The sequence below is a fragment of the Gadus morhua genome, chromosome 17, assembly GCF_902167405.1.
Source record: "Gadus morhua chromosome 17, gadMor3.0, whole genome shotgun sequence".
NCBI classification, from domain to species: domain Eukaryota; kingdom Metazoa; phylum Chordata; class Actinopteri; order Gadiformes; family Gadidae; genus Gadus; species Gadus morhua.
Genome location: NC_044064.1, coordinates 7,667,548 through 7,687,275, shown reverse-complemented (window position 1 = coordinate 7,687,275; position 19,728 = coordinate 7,667,548). Strand labels below are relative to the sequence as shown.

The 19,728-nt window shown below is 49.5% G+C and overlaps 1 protein-coding gene across 3 annotated transcripts in view; it reads left to right on the top strand.

The window, feature by feature from the left end:
* The first annotated feature begins 1,045 nt into the window (after positions 1-1,045).
* Positions 1,046-19,728, top strand: part of svep1 (sushi, von Willebrand factor type A, EGF and pentraxin domain containing 1) — an 88,528-nt gene continuing 69,845 nt past the window's right edge. For all 3 annotated transcript variants that reach the window (XM_030339000.1, XM_030338999.1, XM_030338997.1), the window contains exon 1: positions 1,046-1,955. In XM_030339000.1, coding sequence (XP_030194860.1) covers positions 1,335-1,955 — 621 coding nt within the window. In that variant the 5' untranslated portion in view covers positions 1,046-1,334. The remainder of the gene's footprint in view (positions 1,956-19,728) is intronic.

The window sequence follows — 19,728 nt, the reverse complement described above, 5'->3', positions numbered from 1 at the left end:
GACGGAGATGGCGAGAGGTAGAGATGAAATAAAGGTTGAGAAAGTGACACTGTTTCTGTGAAAGGGAGAGCAAGAAGGTGGGAGGAGAGCCCCCTCCCCCCATCCTTTATCTCTCCCTCCTTTACACACACACACACACACACACACACACACACACACACACACACACACACACACACACACACACACACACACACACACACACACACACACACACAGACACATACTCTCTCTCTTTCTCTCTCTCACCGGGAACTTTCTCCTCCCCCCTCTTTTTAAGCGGTCCGGAGAGGAGGAAGAGGAGGAGGAGGAGGAGGAGGAGGAGGAGGAGGGAGAAGGCATTCTGAGCTGGGGCCGTTGGTGGGAGGAGCAGGCAGGCAGTTGGGTCACACACACCACCAGCGCAGGAGCCTCAAGTGCAGACAGCTGGGAAGACGGACAGCAAGAGAGAGAGAGAGAGAGAGAGAGAGAGGTAGGGACAGACAGAGAGAGAGAGAGAAAGAGAGAGAGGACACCAAGGGAAAAGCAGAGAAGAGCCTCAGGTTTCAGTCTTAGCCCCGTGGAACACACACGCACACACACACACAGACACATACACCCACACATCCATGGACCGAACGGCGTGACTGACAGACAGACTGACAGTCCGCCAGAAATAGTCATACAGGGAAAGAAAACTGCGAAAGATAGGCCGGCCACACACACACACACACACACACACACTTGGAAACAGTGTTCATTTTTGACTTTGTAAGAGAGGTGTGCAGACGGGAGCCCGAGCTGTTGGACTGGAGAAGAAGGAGAGGAGACACCCTGGGGAGACCCCTCCACCCCCTCCTCCCCCCCCCCCCCCCCCCCCCCCCCCACAACACCAGCACTTCCTCCAGCAGCGAGGGAGAGACCAAGAGGAACAGAGAGGGAGAGAGAGCGAGATAGGGGTGAGGGAGACTCGGCAGAAGGACAACAACACGTTTGGATAAGGGATTAAGGAAACCCCTATCTATCCGCCCCCCCCCCCCCCCCCCCCCCCCCCCCCCCCCCCCCCCCCCCCCCCCCTCACCACCTGCAACCTCCTGCACCCCCTCTTCCAACCCCCCACCACCACCACCACCCCACAATGCTTTTGAGGAACTTTCTTGCGGATCGCCTACTGCTACGCGCCCGGTCTCCGACGGAAGTCTAGCACCTATTCCCTCGCCGCGCCGAGAGAGAGAACTCACAAACCGTTCGCGAAACCGTAATTTATTGAACCGCGTCCCGCAACAAACTCTCCCCCCCCCCCCCCTCTCCCCCCCGTGGCTGCTGTGCGTGCTCTTTTTCCCTCCTCCGACGCCATGCCTTCCCCGCAGACCTGCGGCGTCCTGCTCCTCCTGTTCTGCCTGGACGCCTGGAGCCTCCAGCAGCCGCAGCCCCTCCCCGGCCCCGCGCTACCCCCCCGGCCCCAGCCGGTCCGGACCAGACGCCCATCCGCCTCCTCCTCCGCCGCCTCCTCCTCCTCCTCCTCCTCCTCATCCTCCTCGTCCACCAGAGCGGCGGCGTCCGCGGCGTCCGTGTCCGAGGCGGCGGCGCGGCCGGGCAACCTGTCGGCGAGCGCCGAGAGCAAGGTCGAGCGGCTGGGCCTGGCGTTCAAGAGGAACCTGCGGGAGCTGCGAGAGAAGAGCGCCCGGCTGGACGCCGTGTTCCTGGTGGACGAGTCGTCGAGCGTGGGCGCCGGCAACTTCCGCAGCGAGCTGCGCTTCGTGCGCAAGACGCTGGCCGACTTCCCCGTGGCGCCCGAGCACACGCGCGTGGCCATCGTCACCTTCTCGTCCAAGAGCCACGTGGTGACGCGCGTGGACCACATCTCGGCGCCGGCGCCCCACATGCACAAGTGCTCGCTGTTCAACCGCGAGATCCCGGGCATCAGCTACCGCGGCGGCGGTACCTACACCAAGGGGGCCTTCCAGCGGGCGGCGGTGAGTCTCTGGAGCTCTGCGCCGGTCATCGTGGTGGGGGGGGGGTCATGGTGGCCTGGGGCGCAGTCAGGCTGTGAAGTGTGCGTGTGTGTGTGCGCTTGTGTGTACGTGTGTGCGTTTGGAGGCCGTCATAGTGGGGGCCGGCATGAGTCCGTCTACAATTGGCAGGTCTTGTGTTGCTGTGCTTGTGCACCCATCACGTGGGACGTTGGGTCTGTTTGTAGTCTCATTTGGACTTGTGCGTGTGCGATTGTGTGTTGACTCTTTCAGTAAGTTAGTGTTTTACTATTTGATCTTTTGACTGATGCTTTTATCCAAAGGGATGTAGAGGGAATACAAGTACATGCCATTTTAGGAGCAGGTGGAGTATAGGCAAGGTCCCCACAGGACATTGGTGATCGATCCTTTGGGAGTGGAAGACCCTGATCCTAACACGATACTGCCATGAATAGATGCTAGCCTGTATAAATGGTAATGTGTATTTATAGGTATGTGTGTGTGTATGTTTGTGTGCCGGTGGGTATAAGTGTGGGTGTGTTAGGGCTGCAATGTGCTTTTGCGGTTTGTGTCTTTTGTAATTGTATATATGTGCGTGGGTGTGTGTGTGTGTGTGTGTGTGTGTGTGTGCGTGTGTGTGTGTGAAGGTTAATGATGGACTGTGACTGCTGCTCTCTCCTCTAGATTACACAGCAGCAGATAGAGAGAGGCCACGTGCATGCTCATTGTTGGAGAGGCGTTCTAGTTCAATAGTTAAAAAGGTACAAAAGAATGTAAAGTAATAGTCAACACAAGATGCAATCACAAACACACACAGACACACACGCACGCACGCACACAGACACACGCACGCACACACACACACACACACACACACGCATAAATTGAGATAATCAGTTGTTTTAGTTACCGCTTGTGTGTTGACTCGACTCTTGGCCACGGCGTCGGTATGCGGTGATGAGTAACAGCACCGCGTTGGTTGACAACAGCTCATAACCTCCGCACTGTTTACCCCGCCATGTGTTTTGGCCGCCGTGAGCCTAGCCACACACATGTGCACGTCATGGCCCGCTGTGCGGACCAGTGGGATGACTTGTTTGCAGTGAATAGAGCCGTATCCCAGGCCACTAATACAGCGAGCGGCTGTCAGCGGGCCGGGTGCACCTTGGCCGCCGCCCGTGACACATTTCTCATCGCCGAGTATCCAAACCACAGCTTCCCTCCGTCAAACTCCTGACTGGAGGTATTTGCGGCCGCCTTGCGATTTTTCAAGGCTTTTTTTTGTTGATGTGCTCAATGGCACTCTCGCGCGTAGACAGGAGGATCATGTGTGCGAGTTGGTTGGCCGCCTTTCATTTGCGTGTTGCAACGCCCAGAGTGCATAGCAGAGGATGAAAACGGTGAATGTATACGAGCAGGCATCCCGTGCGCAGTGCTTTCCATAGTAGCGTATTGTCCAAAGGGTAAAACCTGGATACTTGGTCACTATGTGGATCTGCAGTTCCAACCTTAGCCGACTCATGCTCTCATGTATTAAAGCGGTTGTAGGTATGGTTTGAGAGTTGTACAGAGAGAGTAGAAGAGAGCAAGAAACTAAACAATCCACTAAGCGCCCCCTCTTTCTCTGCTCACCCGAATCCGATCGGGGAAGAGATGCTCTGATTGTTGAGGAATGAGCCGAGAGCTGTCTCAAAGGTGTCTCATACAGAGGCAGGCACGGCAGACGAGGACAGAGATCCTTACATCACATAACATTGATAAAATTGTGAACAAGAGTAGGAATTACCTCAGGTTACCTTAGGTTCTCTTCTGATCGCCGGCTCTAGTTGCCACTATGATCAGATCTACATCTAACTGGGTGTTTGCTGATACTTATGTTTTGGGAGTTGTCTATGTCGCTCTTATAGTTTAGTACTTTTTGGCTTTTCTAGCGTCTATCCCTTCTGTTCTTGAAACCATTGATACTTGGAATAACAGGATTAAGAGAGGCAGGTTACAAGGGGTCACGGGAGGTCAAACTGGTAGTTAATGTATGGTTTGTATGTGTTTACACAAGCACACACACACACCTTAATGTATGCAGGCACTCACTCACGAACGACACACACACACACACACACACACACACACACACACACACACACACACACACACACACACACACACACACACACACACACACACACACACACACACCTGGCCAGCTATGCAAGCAGGGCAGTTAGTTGGGTGCCCTGTGTAAACACGGACACCTTTAGTACCTATACACTTTGGCTGAGTCAGAGTCTGTGTGTAGCTCCCTACCTGTGGGGTGTGTGCAGCTAATTCATTAGCAGTGTGGTATGTGTTCCAGAATGCCTAAAGCAAGGGAAAACACAGGTCGGGCCAAAGAATATACAGAACAGATTAGACTTGGACCGAGTGATGAATTTTAAAAGATGTGGTTAGGCTCGGAGACTGTAACCTGACGTGGCTGACCGAAGCAGCTAGGAAACCAGATAGTTATATTGGACCAAGGAACTTTAAATAACTTCAGAGTCCCGAGTGAAGAAAACCGACAACAACAACGCAGTATGTTTCCATAATGGGCTTGCTCACTGTTTATTTTACCGCCGTAGCCTAGCTTATCTCGCTACGTAGCTGTTCAGGCAATAAGCTAAACTCCTCTGAGGTGCATCGCTACTAGCTAAAAGTGCAGCACGATGCTAATAGCCTTGGACCGTAGCCGGCAGCTTAGCACTGAAAGCTTTGCCCTTTGGCAAGGTTTACGGCTTGGCCCGTCCACCAAAGTGCTGATAAGAATGCATTTGGCTACGTCCAAGTCATCTTAAGACTACAATAATACTTACTTTCTTTGTTGTTTAGGAGAGAGGGGCTGGGCTTGGATTGGGAGGGAGTTCACGAGAAGTTTTGTTTGGTGATTTATAAACGGGAACGATAACTGGCTTCTAAGTCTTAAATGTTATTTCATTCGTCATGTTATTTGACACTGTTAATCACTCTGTTTATGTGTTTGTATTTGTGCATGTGTCTTTGTTTATTAAATGTATGTGTGTGTGAGTGCGTGCGCGTATGCTTGTGTGTGTAAGCATTGCGATGCTGCACTGATGAGACCGCGGCGTGTGTAACCACAACGCTATGTGCAGAGCGGGGGTTCTCGGTGCGGCCCCAGACAGGGAGCGTGGAAGACAGATGAGCCCGGCGCTAGGCACGGGAGCAGGAATCTACCATCTCCCCAACACCTGATAAATGCGCTCGGCTCGCCAGATCAAGGAGAAGACTAAGAAGACACAGACAGCTTCATGTGGTGCTGTGTGTGTGTGTGTGTAGGGGTGTGTGTGTGTGTGTCATTGATCACTCCAGCCCTATCGTGATCGCGTTCTTCGTCTGGCGGTTAGGCCGAGGGGGAAATGGAACAGCAAAACAAACACTGTTTCTATGGCATCTCTCTCCATTTTCCAAACACAAAGAAACGTTCCTCGAAGGCTTATGTGTCTTATGTGTCTACCGACAATAGCCTCTACTAACCTCCACACGCGTGTGTGTGAGTGTATGTGTGAGTTTGCGACTGTTTGTGTACGTTTGTAATAATCCATTCTAGAGAGGACCATGCACGGCACGTGTGACTGCTAGCTTTATGTTCATTAGAAAGTCAGATGGCATAACAGAGTTAGAACAAGAAAGCATGGGTGTCTATAAAGTGGAGAGACAGATAGAGAGAGTGTGTAATAGATGATTGCCATGTGTAATTACTGTCAACCTTTTGCTCCTGTGTCTGGTCTCTCTGGGCTTCATTAAGCCACACATTTTCCACCAGCCAGAGACTGGGCGGCTGTCCAACCGTCTGCATCTGTCTGTGTGGCAGTCTGACTGTCTGTCTGTCGGTCTCTCTGTCTGTCTCTCTCTGTCTAGCTGTCTGTGTAGCAATCTGACAGTCTGTCTGTCTGTCTGTTTGTCTGTCTGTCTGTCTGTCTGTCTGTCTGTCTGTCTGTCTGTCTGTCTGTCTGTCTGTCTGTCTGTCTGTCTGTCTGTCTGTGTAGCAATCTGACAGTCTCTCTGTCTCTCTGTCTGTCTGTCTGTCTGTCTGTCTGTCTGTCTGTCTGTCTGTCTGTCTGTCTGTCTGTCTGTCTGTCTGTCTGTCTGTCTGTGTGGCAGTCTTATATTCTCTCTATCTGTCTCTCTGTCTGTCTGTAGCAATCTGACAGTCTCTCTGTCTGTTTGTCTGTCTGGCAATCTGACAGTCTCTCTGTCTGTCTGTCTCTGTCTGTCCGTCTCTATGGCAGTCTGACAGTCTCTTTGTCTGTCTGTCTATATGGCAGTCTGAACGTCTGTCTGGCAGTCTTTATGGCAGTCTGACAGTCTCTCTATCTGTCTGTTTGCATGTCTGTTAGGCAGTCAGTCTACATTTATATGTATACATATATATATATACTGCTTTGCTATATTACTAAATGGGATGTAAATCTACTCTAGTTCCAGTCTCTACGTTTTCACTTTCAGACACTCCTAGTGTCCGTCTGTCGGTTGGCTGACAGTCTGCCACAATGTCTGCGTGACTGTGATGCCTGTGTTTATGTCTCTTGACACTGAATGTCTCCCTGCCTCCACTCTCTACCTGCCTCAGTTGTATTGATATGTGGATCTCCTCTCGTCTCGGCCCACAGCAGTAGCTAGAATACTTTTTACAGTGGAGTTGTGTGTGTGCGTGTTTGTGTGTGTCTTTGTGTGTGTGTGTGTGTCCGTGTCAGCAGGGGGCAGGGGGGGATTGATTAAAGACACGGCGGGGGCTCTCTATCTCTTAGCGGTGGGGATCTAGAGACAGGTTGAGCGGCTGTCTTCCCTCAGCCAGTGTGGGCCGAGATAACCTCCAGAGTTGGTCGCCATCACTCACCTGTCCAGCGGACACTAGGAGCTACGTGGGAGGCGGTGCATGAATGACTTTTAAAAAGCGAGAGCGCACACACACACACACACACACACACACACACACACACACACACACACACACACACACACACACACACACACACACACACACACACACACACACACATAAGCAGGCACACACACACAAACTCACGTGCTTGTAATCACACACACACACACACACACATAAGCACGCAGATATGCACTTGCATACACATAAACACACATACACATAGACGCAAACACAATTATATAACAAGGCAAAACTAAATCATCACACACACACACTCACACTCCGTCCTCCCAACAACGTCTGTGTCCCCCCGAACGCAGTTGTTGTTACTATGGCTGACATTTCCGTTGACTCTCAACATGATGTGAGTACACTTGAAGACTGTGAAACGTCATTGAGGAACCGTGTCATACTTGGTTTAGAAAACCCTGACCCTATTCCTTGTAGAACAAGTAAGGAGTGTGGGACAGAGTGGAATGTCACGGGACCCCCTTGGATTCTGTTTGGATGGGTTGAAACGTGACCAAACATGGCGGGAAGCCGTGTGTCAGAGGGGTTTTATATGATGGAAATATGCGGTGATTTTATAATATACGGTTCAAAATGTACAACCTGCCCGTGCAGGCAAGTGAACAGCTCTGTGTTCCTTCAGAATCAGCTGTGGAGTAAATATTGCTTATGAACTTGTGAACATGATCCTTGTTTTAATGTTGGCTAAGTTGCAGAGCTGAATTAGAGTTAGGTCACGTTTATTACGATGCACGGCTTCTTATTATTAACTTTCCCTCATTATCCATGGGGAGGGAAAGCAAGAGAGGGAAAGCCCCCTGAGATGTGTGTTTGTGTGTGTGAATGTAGTGAGAGGGACATCACCTTTAAATGGAGAATACAGGGCAGGAAGAAAAGAAAGGAAAATGTGGGAAAGGAATATAAAGCTACGTCAGAGAGAGCGAGAGAGAGGGAGAGAGAAAGACCAGGGATATTTCTACCTGTCAGTTAGTAGGGTGCTACCAGCGGGAATCTGGGACAAAAGAGACATTTGAGTAATTTGCTGGCATACTACACAGGGGATTTTCTATTCCAGGAGTTAGTTTGTGTGTCGGTGGGTGTCGGTGTGTGTGTGTGTATGTGTGGTGTAATCTGGATGAGCAAGTCACTCATTTTTCCCTTTCCATGCGCTGTGAGATGTTTCCATAATTCTTAATTAGGACCATGGCCTCTTTTGTATTCTCATACATGCATTCCTCTGTCACAAATGTGTGTGTACACACACACACACACACACACACACACACACACACACACACACACACACACACACACACACACACACACACACACACACACACACACACACACACACACACACACACACACACATACACACACGGACGCACACACGGACGCACACACGGACATGTACACACACACACACCCACATGTGAGCAGGAAAACATTACCTTTCAGTGAGATCTGGTTTGTTCATATGTCAAGAGAACAATATGAGGCACCAATACATATGGTCCCCTTCTCACATTGAATCACAAGCAGATAACACAATGTTTGAAGCACTCCCTCCTTTATATCAAAATGACGCAAACATAAACAACACACATACCTATCGCCCATATGCAGAGACCGTCACAAACACCTAATAATAGATTGTATCAAAATATATAAATTGCTTTATTTCATATATACACTTAATATTCAATTTATTGTAAGAAGAAGAATATCCTCAGCAAACACTATATGAGAAATGTCAATGCACTCACTCAGACTGATGACCCCCAACCCATCATCATCACCATCATGATCATCATCATCATGATCATCATCATCATCATCATGATCATCACCATCATTATCAGCCTTCACTCGTCCCCAGTCCTTGTCCAGAGACCATATCCGTTAGATAGTGTCATCTCGTCAGCATGGGCCCCAGCAACGGGGGGGGGGGGGCATACAGGACAAGACAAAGCAAGGTAGCCGACTTTGACGTGGCCCTCAAGGCACCAGCCTTGATAAATACAACCCTCCCCCCCACACACACACACACACACACACACACACACACACACACACACACACACACACACACACACACACACACATGCCTCCGCACACTCCTCCAGATAAGAGAGGGTCCTCTGTTTCCTGTCTGCCAACTGCCACTTCCTTTCATCTCCTCTCTTAGACCCTACTGACCACCACACCTCCCCCCCATCTCATCGCACCCCAACACAGCCCTAAACCCACCACCCCACCCTGGCACCCCGGTCTGTCTGACTGCCTAAATGGCTCCAGGAGTCGTTCCAGGTCGTGGCAAGGCTTTCCAGCAGGGAACCCTCTTTCATTTCCAAGAGGTGCTCCAATAGGGAGGAGAGAGTGAGCCAGGGAAAAAGTTGGCAGTTTTATGGCAAAAAAAAAAAGAGGTAAACACTATTCATTATTGCCAGAGAAATCAAAAAAACCTGGCCCTTCATCTCATTGAAGGCCGCCAATCGCAATCGAGCGAGGACACACTCAATGTGTGATGGATAATCCATACACGCAATGCAATTCGTGTTGACGTGTAAGTGTGGATTTGTATTGATTCTGGTGTTCTGGTGATACAGTTGAACATTTTGATTCCATTGGACCAGCTTCCCTCTAGGTGTAATTTGATGTCACTCAGTGTGTCTCTGGGGACCAGCTGACTGCAGAAACACACACACACGCAAACACATAGGCATGCAACACAGCTTTTAGTAGTTTACACAGCTTTCAATTCAAAGAAAGTCCCAAGGCACGGCTGAAAACAGCACGGTGATTGACAGCACAGACTCAACATGACTAAGTGTCCGAGTTTATGTCTGCGTGTGGTTCTGTGTGTGTGTATGTGAGAGCATGTGAGCATGTGTGTGTTAGTATTTCAGTTTGTGTTTGGGTAATCTGTGTGCTTGTGTAATGTGTGTGTTTGTGTGTGTCTGTGGATTCAAGTGTGTGTGTTTGTGAATGACTTTCTAAGAGTGTGTGAGAGCATGCATTTGTATTTCGTAACATTTGTATTTGTGTAATGTGTGTGTTCGTGTGTGTGTGTGTGTGTGTTTGGATGCAGTGTGTGTGTGTGTGTGTGTGTGTGTTTGCGTGTGAATGAGTGTGTGAATGTGTGAGTGAGTGCGTGTTTGGATTTCGTAACATGTGTATGCGTGTAACGAGTGTGTGTGCGCGTGTGTGTCAAGTGTTTTACAGGAAGTTGAGCATTAGCCTCAGGCTCAGACCTTGCGCCCCCCCACCGGCCCCCCGTACGTCATGAATCTGACAGACACACTCTCTGCTGTCTCCACACACACTCTCAAACAGAATACTGCATTGCCTCACACACACCATACTACGTGATTCTCTTTCGAAACAAAAAGTGGTATAACGTCGCAACACTGCATTATGCATCACACATAGAATGTAGCATTAAATTAAAGTGCAGATTTCTTCTACCTTCTTTCTAGACTCTCTCTCTCTCTCTCTCTCTCTCTCTCTCTCTCTCTCTCTCTCTCTCTCTCTCTCTCTCTCTCTCTCTCTCTCTCTCTCTCTCTCTCTCTCTCTCTCTCTCTCTCTCTCTCTCTTAAAGGGATACCAAACATTTTCCAGAAGCGGGGGCCTATTTTCCAACCTCCGAAGGCCAGGCAGCACCCTGAGGCTTTCAAATTCACCATTATCTCACATAGACACATGCACACACACTCAGCAGACACGCGCGCACACACACACACACACACACACACACATGCCCAAGGTATCTGTAATGCAGAGGCAAGTAGACGAGAAGCAAACCAGGTCCGTTGCTGCTCAAGAAACAAAGAACAAATGGAAAGGGAAAAAGAGGAGTGACAAAGAGATGGAGTGTTTGAGTGTATTCCAGAGAGAGAGAGAGAGAGAGGGAGGGAGGGCGAGAGAGAGGGAGAGAGAGAGAGAGAGGGAGGGCGAGAGAGAGGGAGAGAGAGAGAGAGAATCGGAAAAGAAAAGTGAAAATCGCATAGCTGGGCGAAGAAAGAGCCAAGAGGCGTTAAGGCTTGAATCCTTTGTTACCATATCAGTTCATATGAGGGACAACTAACTAACTCAAAGTGTCAATCATGTACATAAACATTATTGCTTTTTCAAAGGGGGCAAAGCCCAGACTTTACCTGGAATGCAGTGACTTGTGTTCAGAGCACGTCTTTCTCATCAATGCAATGTATTTATTTTGACTGGTAAGCAGATATTGGTTTGGTTTGGCTCATTTTTTTATAGTTTCCTGACGATAGACATTCTGAAGATTTAACCTGTCAATCGACGAACAGCTCGTTATTTTATGAGACGCACGTTCTAGGTTTCCTGTGAAATAAGGCCTGCGGCGCTACGAACGAAAGACATTGGGAAGCGTTGAGAGATGCCAAGACTGGGGTCACAGAGGTCACAAGGCTCGGGGGTCATCGGGGGGCACCAGCCATGGCAGCCGTTTCCTTGACGACCTAACAATTGACCTTTTATTTAGCTTTAAAAAATTTGTATTTTTAGAAAGTATATTCAGGTCAACAGAGGGGAACGAAACCAAATCTGTTGTTTGAGTCGTCTTGAGTTGTATATCTTTATCTCTTTCCTCCCTCGTTGGACACGGACCATTCGGACCCAGGATAAAGAGTTGCTTGTATAGCACAACATGGGCAGTGCGTTTGATCTCCATTCCGTCTCCCGCATAGCATTCCACCATGTAACCTGTGCTAGTCAAGTAGCGCTAGCATAGTGTTTTCCCCAATGTAACCGATGGGCAAACCTAGCACATAGCGCAGCGTCGTCTGGCCCATCCCTGCGTCTTCTCCTCTCTCAGGTATTCCACTCGGCACCGCTTCACGCCTCGCAGCCCCACGGTTTCGCTTCATCTCCTTTTTCAGCAGCAGCTGTCATCGCCAAGCCGTCATCCCATCCTCCCTTTCGTCTTCACCCCAAGTACTCCCGCTCGATCGCTCCGGAAAGGCAAAGCCAGACGAATGAAACAAAAAAAAAACAAGGGGGGGGGGAGAGTTTGACGCCGATTTATGTCGAACCCCCTGGCTGCGGCGTTGCCTCACCTCGGCGGACGCCTGCTAGCCAGGAACACAAAGAGAAACATGAGAAGCTGGGTGTTTGCCGGCCTGTCGAAGTGAGCCTGAAATAGCTTTAATGGCACAATGAGGCTCTCCGACTCCCTGGCTCCTCGTTAGTCACAGCAGGGTGCCGGGACGTAGTGTAACTTAGCATCCGGAACAGGACGTGCACTTGCTCACAGGGGGCGAGCGTGGTAGGAGGGTAGGAGGTTATCAAGGATGCAACTGCACACAGACGCATGAAAGTTCAAATCATATCCCAGCAAACGGGACAGCACATGTGTGTGCGTCTTCTTGTGCACCGCGTTAGAACTACACAAGCCAATGCAGCTTCCATCTCGGCCCAGTGAAACGCTAGTGTTTTGAGTTTGTCTTTCGGTTTCTACTACGGGCTGGATGCTTTGGGCACCCCTCCCAAAGCATCCAGATAGTAATCCCCCCCCCCCCCCCGCCACTAAGAAATTCCAATAACAAACCAATAGGTTCACCCTGGAAAAGTGAGTGAGTGTGCGAGTGAACGAGGGAGCAACACGAGCTAACGAGAGAGCAAATGCCCAACTGTCAGTCGCTGGAAACTGTGAGTGTGAATGTGAAAATAATACCCATGCATAGAACAGCACAAGTGTACGTCCAAGTGTAAGTGTGTGTGTGTGTGTGTGTGTGTGTGTGTGTGTGTGTGTGTGTGTACATTATTGTAGTATGTGTGCCAGTGGAAACGAGTCAGCGAGTGATGGAGAACGTCTCTCGATTTTGCGTGTGTGAGAGTAGGTGTATGTCTTATCTGTCCTTTTCCGTCCGTCTTGAGTGGAAACATCGGCATATTCTAGTCTTGTTTGGTGGAAAACACCACCAGAAACCCAAGCAACTCTCTCGGCACTCTCTCCCTGCACCACAACTTGTCAGCAGAGCCCTCAGCCTCCCCGCCTACTTACAATTTCTGCCGTGTCTTAAGAGAATAACAGGCAATAGTGAGGACTACTGATTCGTGAACTGACTGTGATTCGCCATAAAATGTGACATCAGAAATCAACAATGTTCGGCGATATCGAGTTGCCGATCGTGATTTGGCGTTAGCTGTGAAATCACAAATCAATGATAACAAAACAACACAGAATAATGAGGAATGTTGGTTCACTGATCTTGATTCAACCAGCTTGACTGATCGCAAATCAACAATATTAGCCAATATCAATTGATGTGGTTTAAACCAAGAGAAGAGGCTACAGGGTGGGTGTATGCGCATTTTAACACATTCCACAGCAGTAATTGGGTGTCCATTCTGAGAAAGTAAATCTCATAACTCAAGCCAAAGAAAGGGAATTTGTGTGCTATTAATTAAGCATCTCAACGATGCGTCAAAATAACTGTATCCCATGGGTCTTGGTATGTGAAGTGTCTATCACCCTTTCAACAAATGTGTTTTATGGCTCTGTTAAAAACCAGCCAAAAAACCATGACACTCATGTCATCTTTACAGTGCGAACACCAATAAATCAACCACAATAGAGTACATAACGAAAGAAGCACGTGAAGCACACCACGGTTGTAATCACTGTACTGTATTCCTCGCTGCCTCGTCACTCCCAACGCGGTCTTGCTTCAATTTAATTCGCTCGGTCCACGTGAAGGCATTCATATGTCGCTTGCAGTCTAGGTTTCATATCAGCGGAAGGGACATTTCAGTGGCCTGAGTGGAGTTGCTGACACCAGTGTGTGTGTGTGTGTGTGTCTGTGGGGGGGTGTTAGAGCACAAGATTTGAATTGCGGTATGGAAAAGGTTCAAAGGTCGTACAGGCGATGGGTGACGAGAAGAACTTGCTGTCAGCAGTGTGGCAGGGATACGATTAAAGACGTTGGGAATCAAACACACACACGCCCAGTAGGTCGCCTCCTATGGCACTGGCAGGTGCCTTGCTCTTGAGGCCTTTGTAACTATTGAATTTGACACTGCCAGTGGCATATTCTGTTACTATTTAATCTCTGGGGACACTGGGGTCTGTGTGCAGTCGTTTTGGTCGCTTAGTGACTGACATCATCCTGTCTCGTGTTGCCACGGAGAGACACCGGGTAGGTGATGATGTTGTAAATGTGATGACTTGAAAATAAACTCTGAACTGCTCTGTTGATGTAGCGGAAGTATTTGACACACGGGCACCTGAACAAACCAGCCGTGTGTGTGTGTGTGTGTGTGTGTGTGTGTGTGTGTGTGTGTGTGTGTGTGTGTGTGTGTGTGTGTGTGTGTGTGTGTGTGTGTGTGTGTGTGTGTGTGTGTGTGTGTGTGTGTGTGTGAGAAGGTTGGACACAGTGGCTCCCTCTATCTCTGGCTGAATAACATGTTTTTATGGATTGAGGCGCAGAGGCCTTTAGACAAACTGCTCGCTATGTTGAACTATCTGGCACATGAAAAAGTGGCAAATTCCATGGAGAGGTTTTTCCTTCCGTCTCCATCCACACTGGGCCTCTTTTACTGTCTGTCTGTCTGTCTGTCTCCGTGCGAAGATGTTGCTAACCAAACCAGAACTATGAATCAACCTCCCTGGGCCTTTTGTCTTTGTGGTGTTGTTATTTGTTGTTTTTATTCTTTCAAATTCTCCATGGCTGACTCTTTGCACCGCTGGAGCAGCGAGTGAGTCTCGCTCTCCCCCCCCTCATAAAAGAATCCCTGCTTCCAAGTAAATTGCCCAAATATAGCGTAAGTGGGGAACAACACAGGCTCTTTGTTGTAATCAGTTCAGGTCAGTGATGTGGAGACGGCTGGCTGGAAGCCGGTCCCAGTGGACCAGGGAATCCTGACCAATCGGAGAGGAAAAAGAGGCGATGATGATGAGGATGAGGAAGAGGTGAATAAAAGCCTGCAGAGTTATAGTCCCCCCCTGGCCGCAGGGTGCCCTCCCCAAACAAACCGCTAAACGCGGCCGTATCCAGGCAACCACGCACTCGAGCGACGTTCCTTACTTTAATTGTGGTTATATTCAAACACGGATTAGGGTGAGGGATTTGGGACGGATTGGTGATATTAGCGATGGGGGCCTTCCAAGGGTGTCCCTGATTTACGGTGAGAGAGAGAACCCTAATATGCCAGGGAACGAATCAGCCGGGGACATCCTGGCCAAGACGCAGTCATCCATCAGCGCGGGTTTCAATTAAATATTCTGTTATTAAATTAATGAAGGAATGGAGGAAGAAAGGCAACGCAATTCCACTCGAGCTCAAACAGAGGTTACCCAGAGTAGAATTGGAGACACAAGCTTCCTTACATTACATGCAGTTCCCCCCCCCCGCAATAGCTGACCCAGAAAATAGGTGTTTCCCCCCGGAGACGTGGCGTCACTTTCCACTGGCGCGCGGAGAGGAGTACCATGGCTCCGTGGGGAGACCTGGGACGAGGTGATCCTTCAGCGTCGACCCCTTGCGTCTCCCACAACCCCCCTGATTGACTGCTGACGAAGGGGGCGGGACAAAGGGAGGAGAGGGGAGGAGGCTGCCGGGTCCCCGGAGAGAGAGACAGAGATAGAGGGGAGGGAGGGAGGGGAGGTAAGGAGACGAGTGGGGACAGCAGAAAATGGATAGTGAGGAAGAAATGTATATTTAAGCAGGCTGAATGAATGTGTTAAGTGAGTCGTATGTCAACTCCTGTGCTGTTAGGGTTAGCTAACTATGTGTTTGATGCGAGATTTCCCGGATAATCAAAATACTATGTCTGTTGACGAGGTAACTGGGTAGCGGCACCACATTATTTGTGTTCATCCCCTGCTCCCACACCTCTCTCTTCCCCCTCTTTCCTCGCTGCGTCGATGCTGTTGCTTTGCCTCTCTCCCTCTCCCTCTCTTTTTTAATCACATTACCGCTATCCCTCGTCTCTCCCACTTCCTTTATGCATAAACTAGCTTCAGAATGCCCCACTCGGTCGGAACACGAGGGCCGGCTTTGATGTGTCCTGCATCAGTGGCCGTGCCAGGCGATGTCATTGAATGGGTTTTCCCATTTGCGGTGCGAGATAGTCTTTCACCCTTGGCAACACACTGTGGAATTAGCTGCCCCCAGCTCTTGAAACACCTTCTGTGTTTCGAGGGCTTTTCCCTCGCGCTTGCTCTCTCTATCTTTGTCGGTGTATCTCTCACTCTTCTGACACACACACAAACAAGCACAAACACACACAAGCACACACACACACACACAATAACAGACCCAAGACACATTCACACACATACACATGTGCATCCAGGCTTTTCTTGCGCCTCGCTCTCCCTCATTCTATTCATCTCTCCCTATGTCTCATTCTCTCTCCCACCCTCTCTCTCTCTCTCTCCCGGTGTGTTACTTTTGGATGATGAATGGTGTTGTGTCAGATAACAGCATGCCAAACCACAGAATCTCCCACCCCCCAACCACTCCAGTAGTGTCTCTCTCTCTCTCTCTCTCTCTCTCTCTCTCTCTCTCTCTCTCTCTCTCTCTCTCTCTCTCTCTCTCTCTCTCTCTCTCTCTCTCTCTCTCTCTCTCTCTCTCTCTCTCTCTCTCTCTCTCTCTCTCTCTCTCTCTGGACGTAGTCAAACTGCTGTAGCGAACTCCTCTTCATCTCTACGAGAATTTAATTGAGGGATACAGCCTTGCAATGCAACGCAATCGGACAAAGAAATGAATGTAAATCTGAAAGACAATAAGCGAAACAAGATAAGATAAACAGTTAAAACTGATAGTATATTATATTTTAATGATGACTTTCCTTTGCTTAAACAGGTCATGACATATTTTCTAATCTTCTCATTTAAGGACCATGTATGAAGGGGATAGGGCTATAAATTATTAGATTAGGTAACATGTGATAACCAGTAATAGTTCTTTACATAAGTGTGCAATTGAACTTGCATGTGTGTGTATATTTGTTTGCATGAGAGTGTGATCTTGCTTGCATGTATCTGTGCACCTGGGAGTTTATGTGCGCCTCTGAGTGTGTTTGCGCCTGTGGGTGTGTGAGTGTGTTTGTATGTGTCTGTGTCTATGCCTGTTTGTCTTTGTATTGTGTGTGTGTGTGTGTGTGTGTGTGTGTGTGTGTCTGTAAAAAAAAATTACAGAGTGTGTGAATTTGCAGTGTTTGTGTGTGTTTGTGTACGCGTGCGTGCATCTGTGTGTGTGTGTGTGTGTGTGTGCTTGTTCCGTTGGACCCTGCAGAGTTATCCTCTGTTGTTTTTATCAATCGGGCCAAAAGCAGATAGCATGTGAAAACAAGCAAGAGCACTTCCGACCCTAGTGGGGGAGAATTTCCGAACGGATGCAGTCCGTTTGGCCTCCTCTTCTTCTTATTATTTTATATATTTTTATTTTTTTCATCCTACCGTGGAATGCTTGCAGATCGTCCCATCGGAGCGATCTCGTTTCACCAACCGCAGCCCCACAGAAGGAAAAATACACTCAGAGAGAGGGAACACATTTCAACACACAAGCACAAACTCTGCTGGAAGTCACCCCTCTCTTTGTCTGCAGTTGTCTGGTCCATATCCTCCCCCATTGAGCCAAGAAACAGCCCCCACTCCCAGCCCTTCTTCCATGTAACATAGGTGATGACTACATCGGCCCTCTCTGTGGACCCAACCCCCAGTAAAGATTCGGGTTTAGTGCTACAGTATGTTGTGGTCCGAGATGCTGTTCTATTCTAGTAGTGGCAGAGATCACACAGCTGGCTAGAAACTAGTCAGTGTACATGCTATTGTACACTTGACATTTCTTGTTGTATCTTGACGAAAACTTGCCTGATGAAAATGTATTTATTTGAGGACAATTCTGGACACTGAAGTATTCAAGGTTGAGATATCTTAGAGGTTGAGATATGTGCATGTGTGTTGTAGCCAACCGGCTTCCTATTCGGTCATGGCTGTGTAGACTTCCACTTGGGCCTCTTGGATGGGGATTCTCACAGCCTGAACACCTGAACCCCTCTAAACCATTATTTTCCGTGGAAATACCGGCAGTATCAATAAGTGCAGATTCAAAGTATTTCACTGCAAAATATATCAGTTTTTCACAGTGCATAAGATAAACATATACATTTTTAAAATGTCAGTCCTGCCTGTCCCAGGCTTCTCTGTTTGCCCCTGATGCAACAGTCTCAACAGACTGCACACCCGCACTATAACACACAGTAGCAACAGTAGGGGGGGGGAGTGGTAACTACTTAGCATTCATTACATCTTGCGACATTGCAAAGTTCAACATCTGGGTTGCTTTCATCTGCCCCCGAGGTGTGAACCAATCCCACGAGTCCACGAATGCCACAAAGGAGTCGCCGCTTAGCAGTTGAGTTCAGCGTGCCACCGTCAGTGGGCCGTGATGCAGTGTGCCATGGGGTCCACTGCTTCTCAGACAGGGTTAAGGCACCCAAGGGTGAGGTGATGAGTGAGGGCGGGAACAACGGGTCATGCCTATGGGCTTGGCTCTCTGTGTGAGAGATCAACGCGCACACACACACACACACACACACACACACACACACACACACACACACACACACACACACACACACACACACACACACACACACACACACACACACACACACACACACACACACACACACACACACACACACACACTTACTTTCTGGCTATCCAAACGTACATTCACTCTTCTGTGCACCTGCATGCGTGTGTGTGTGTGTGTTTTACGCCCTTTGGGATTGAGATGAGCGTGGTAGGCGTCCCCCCTCAAACCCTAGCCCCCCCTCCCTTCTGCGGTCCCTCTTTATGTTGGTGCCCTGACCCAGAGCACTGCAGAACCCAACCTGCAGGCTGTTATTAGTGGGTGTACATGCGTATGCTCGAGGCCCCACACACACGCACACACATAAACGTAGACATAGCCTTTTATCCATAACACCAGTACCAGTGGACTGAGGCAGAAACCACTGTGGTCCCACTTGAAACAGTCGCCGACCCTCAAAACACCATCACTCTAAACACCATCACTCTACACACACACACACGCACGCACGCATTGAGCTTGTGTGTGCGCGCGCGCGACGCACGCACGCAATATCAAACAAACATACAGATGCCCACAAGGACACAAACGTCCCACCGCATTGAAATCACTGTGGCAAGAGGGAGCAGAGGGACCCCCTACCCACACGCATGCGCGTGCACACACACACACACACACACACACACACACACACACACACACACACACACACACACACACACACACACACACACACACACACACCGCTGGCCTGGAAGGCAGCCTGGCCGAGGGCACTGACAGCTGGGGGAGCCGGGGGCCCTTGTGGTGCCTCCTCCCTGGCTTGGGAACTAGAAATCTCCAGGGAGTCCACGCAGCCCTTTGAAGATTTAAAAAAAAAAGGGAGCCAGCCGACCATCCTTTCCCCCCCCACCCCTGCCCCCCCCCCCCCCCCCCCCCCCCTATTCTTTGCTCCACCACACCCTGGTCCTCCTCCTCCTCTGTCCGTCCGTCCGTCCGTCTCTTCTCCTGAAGCCTTTCCTCGCCTGCAGGCCCACTCTGTAATTAGCGTGCTCCGCCCGAGAGCTGAATGAAGTGGAGCCAATTAGACAATAAAGAACAGAGCTTCCTCTCTCTCCCTCGTTCTCTCTCTTTATCGTTCTTTCTCACTCTCTTTCCTTCTCCCAGTCTCTCGCTCTCTCCCCTGGTCTCTGTCTCTCTCCCAGTCTCTCTCTCTCTCTCCCAGTCTCTGTCTCTCTTCCAGTCTCTCTCTCCCTCT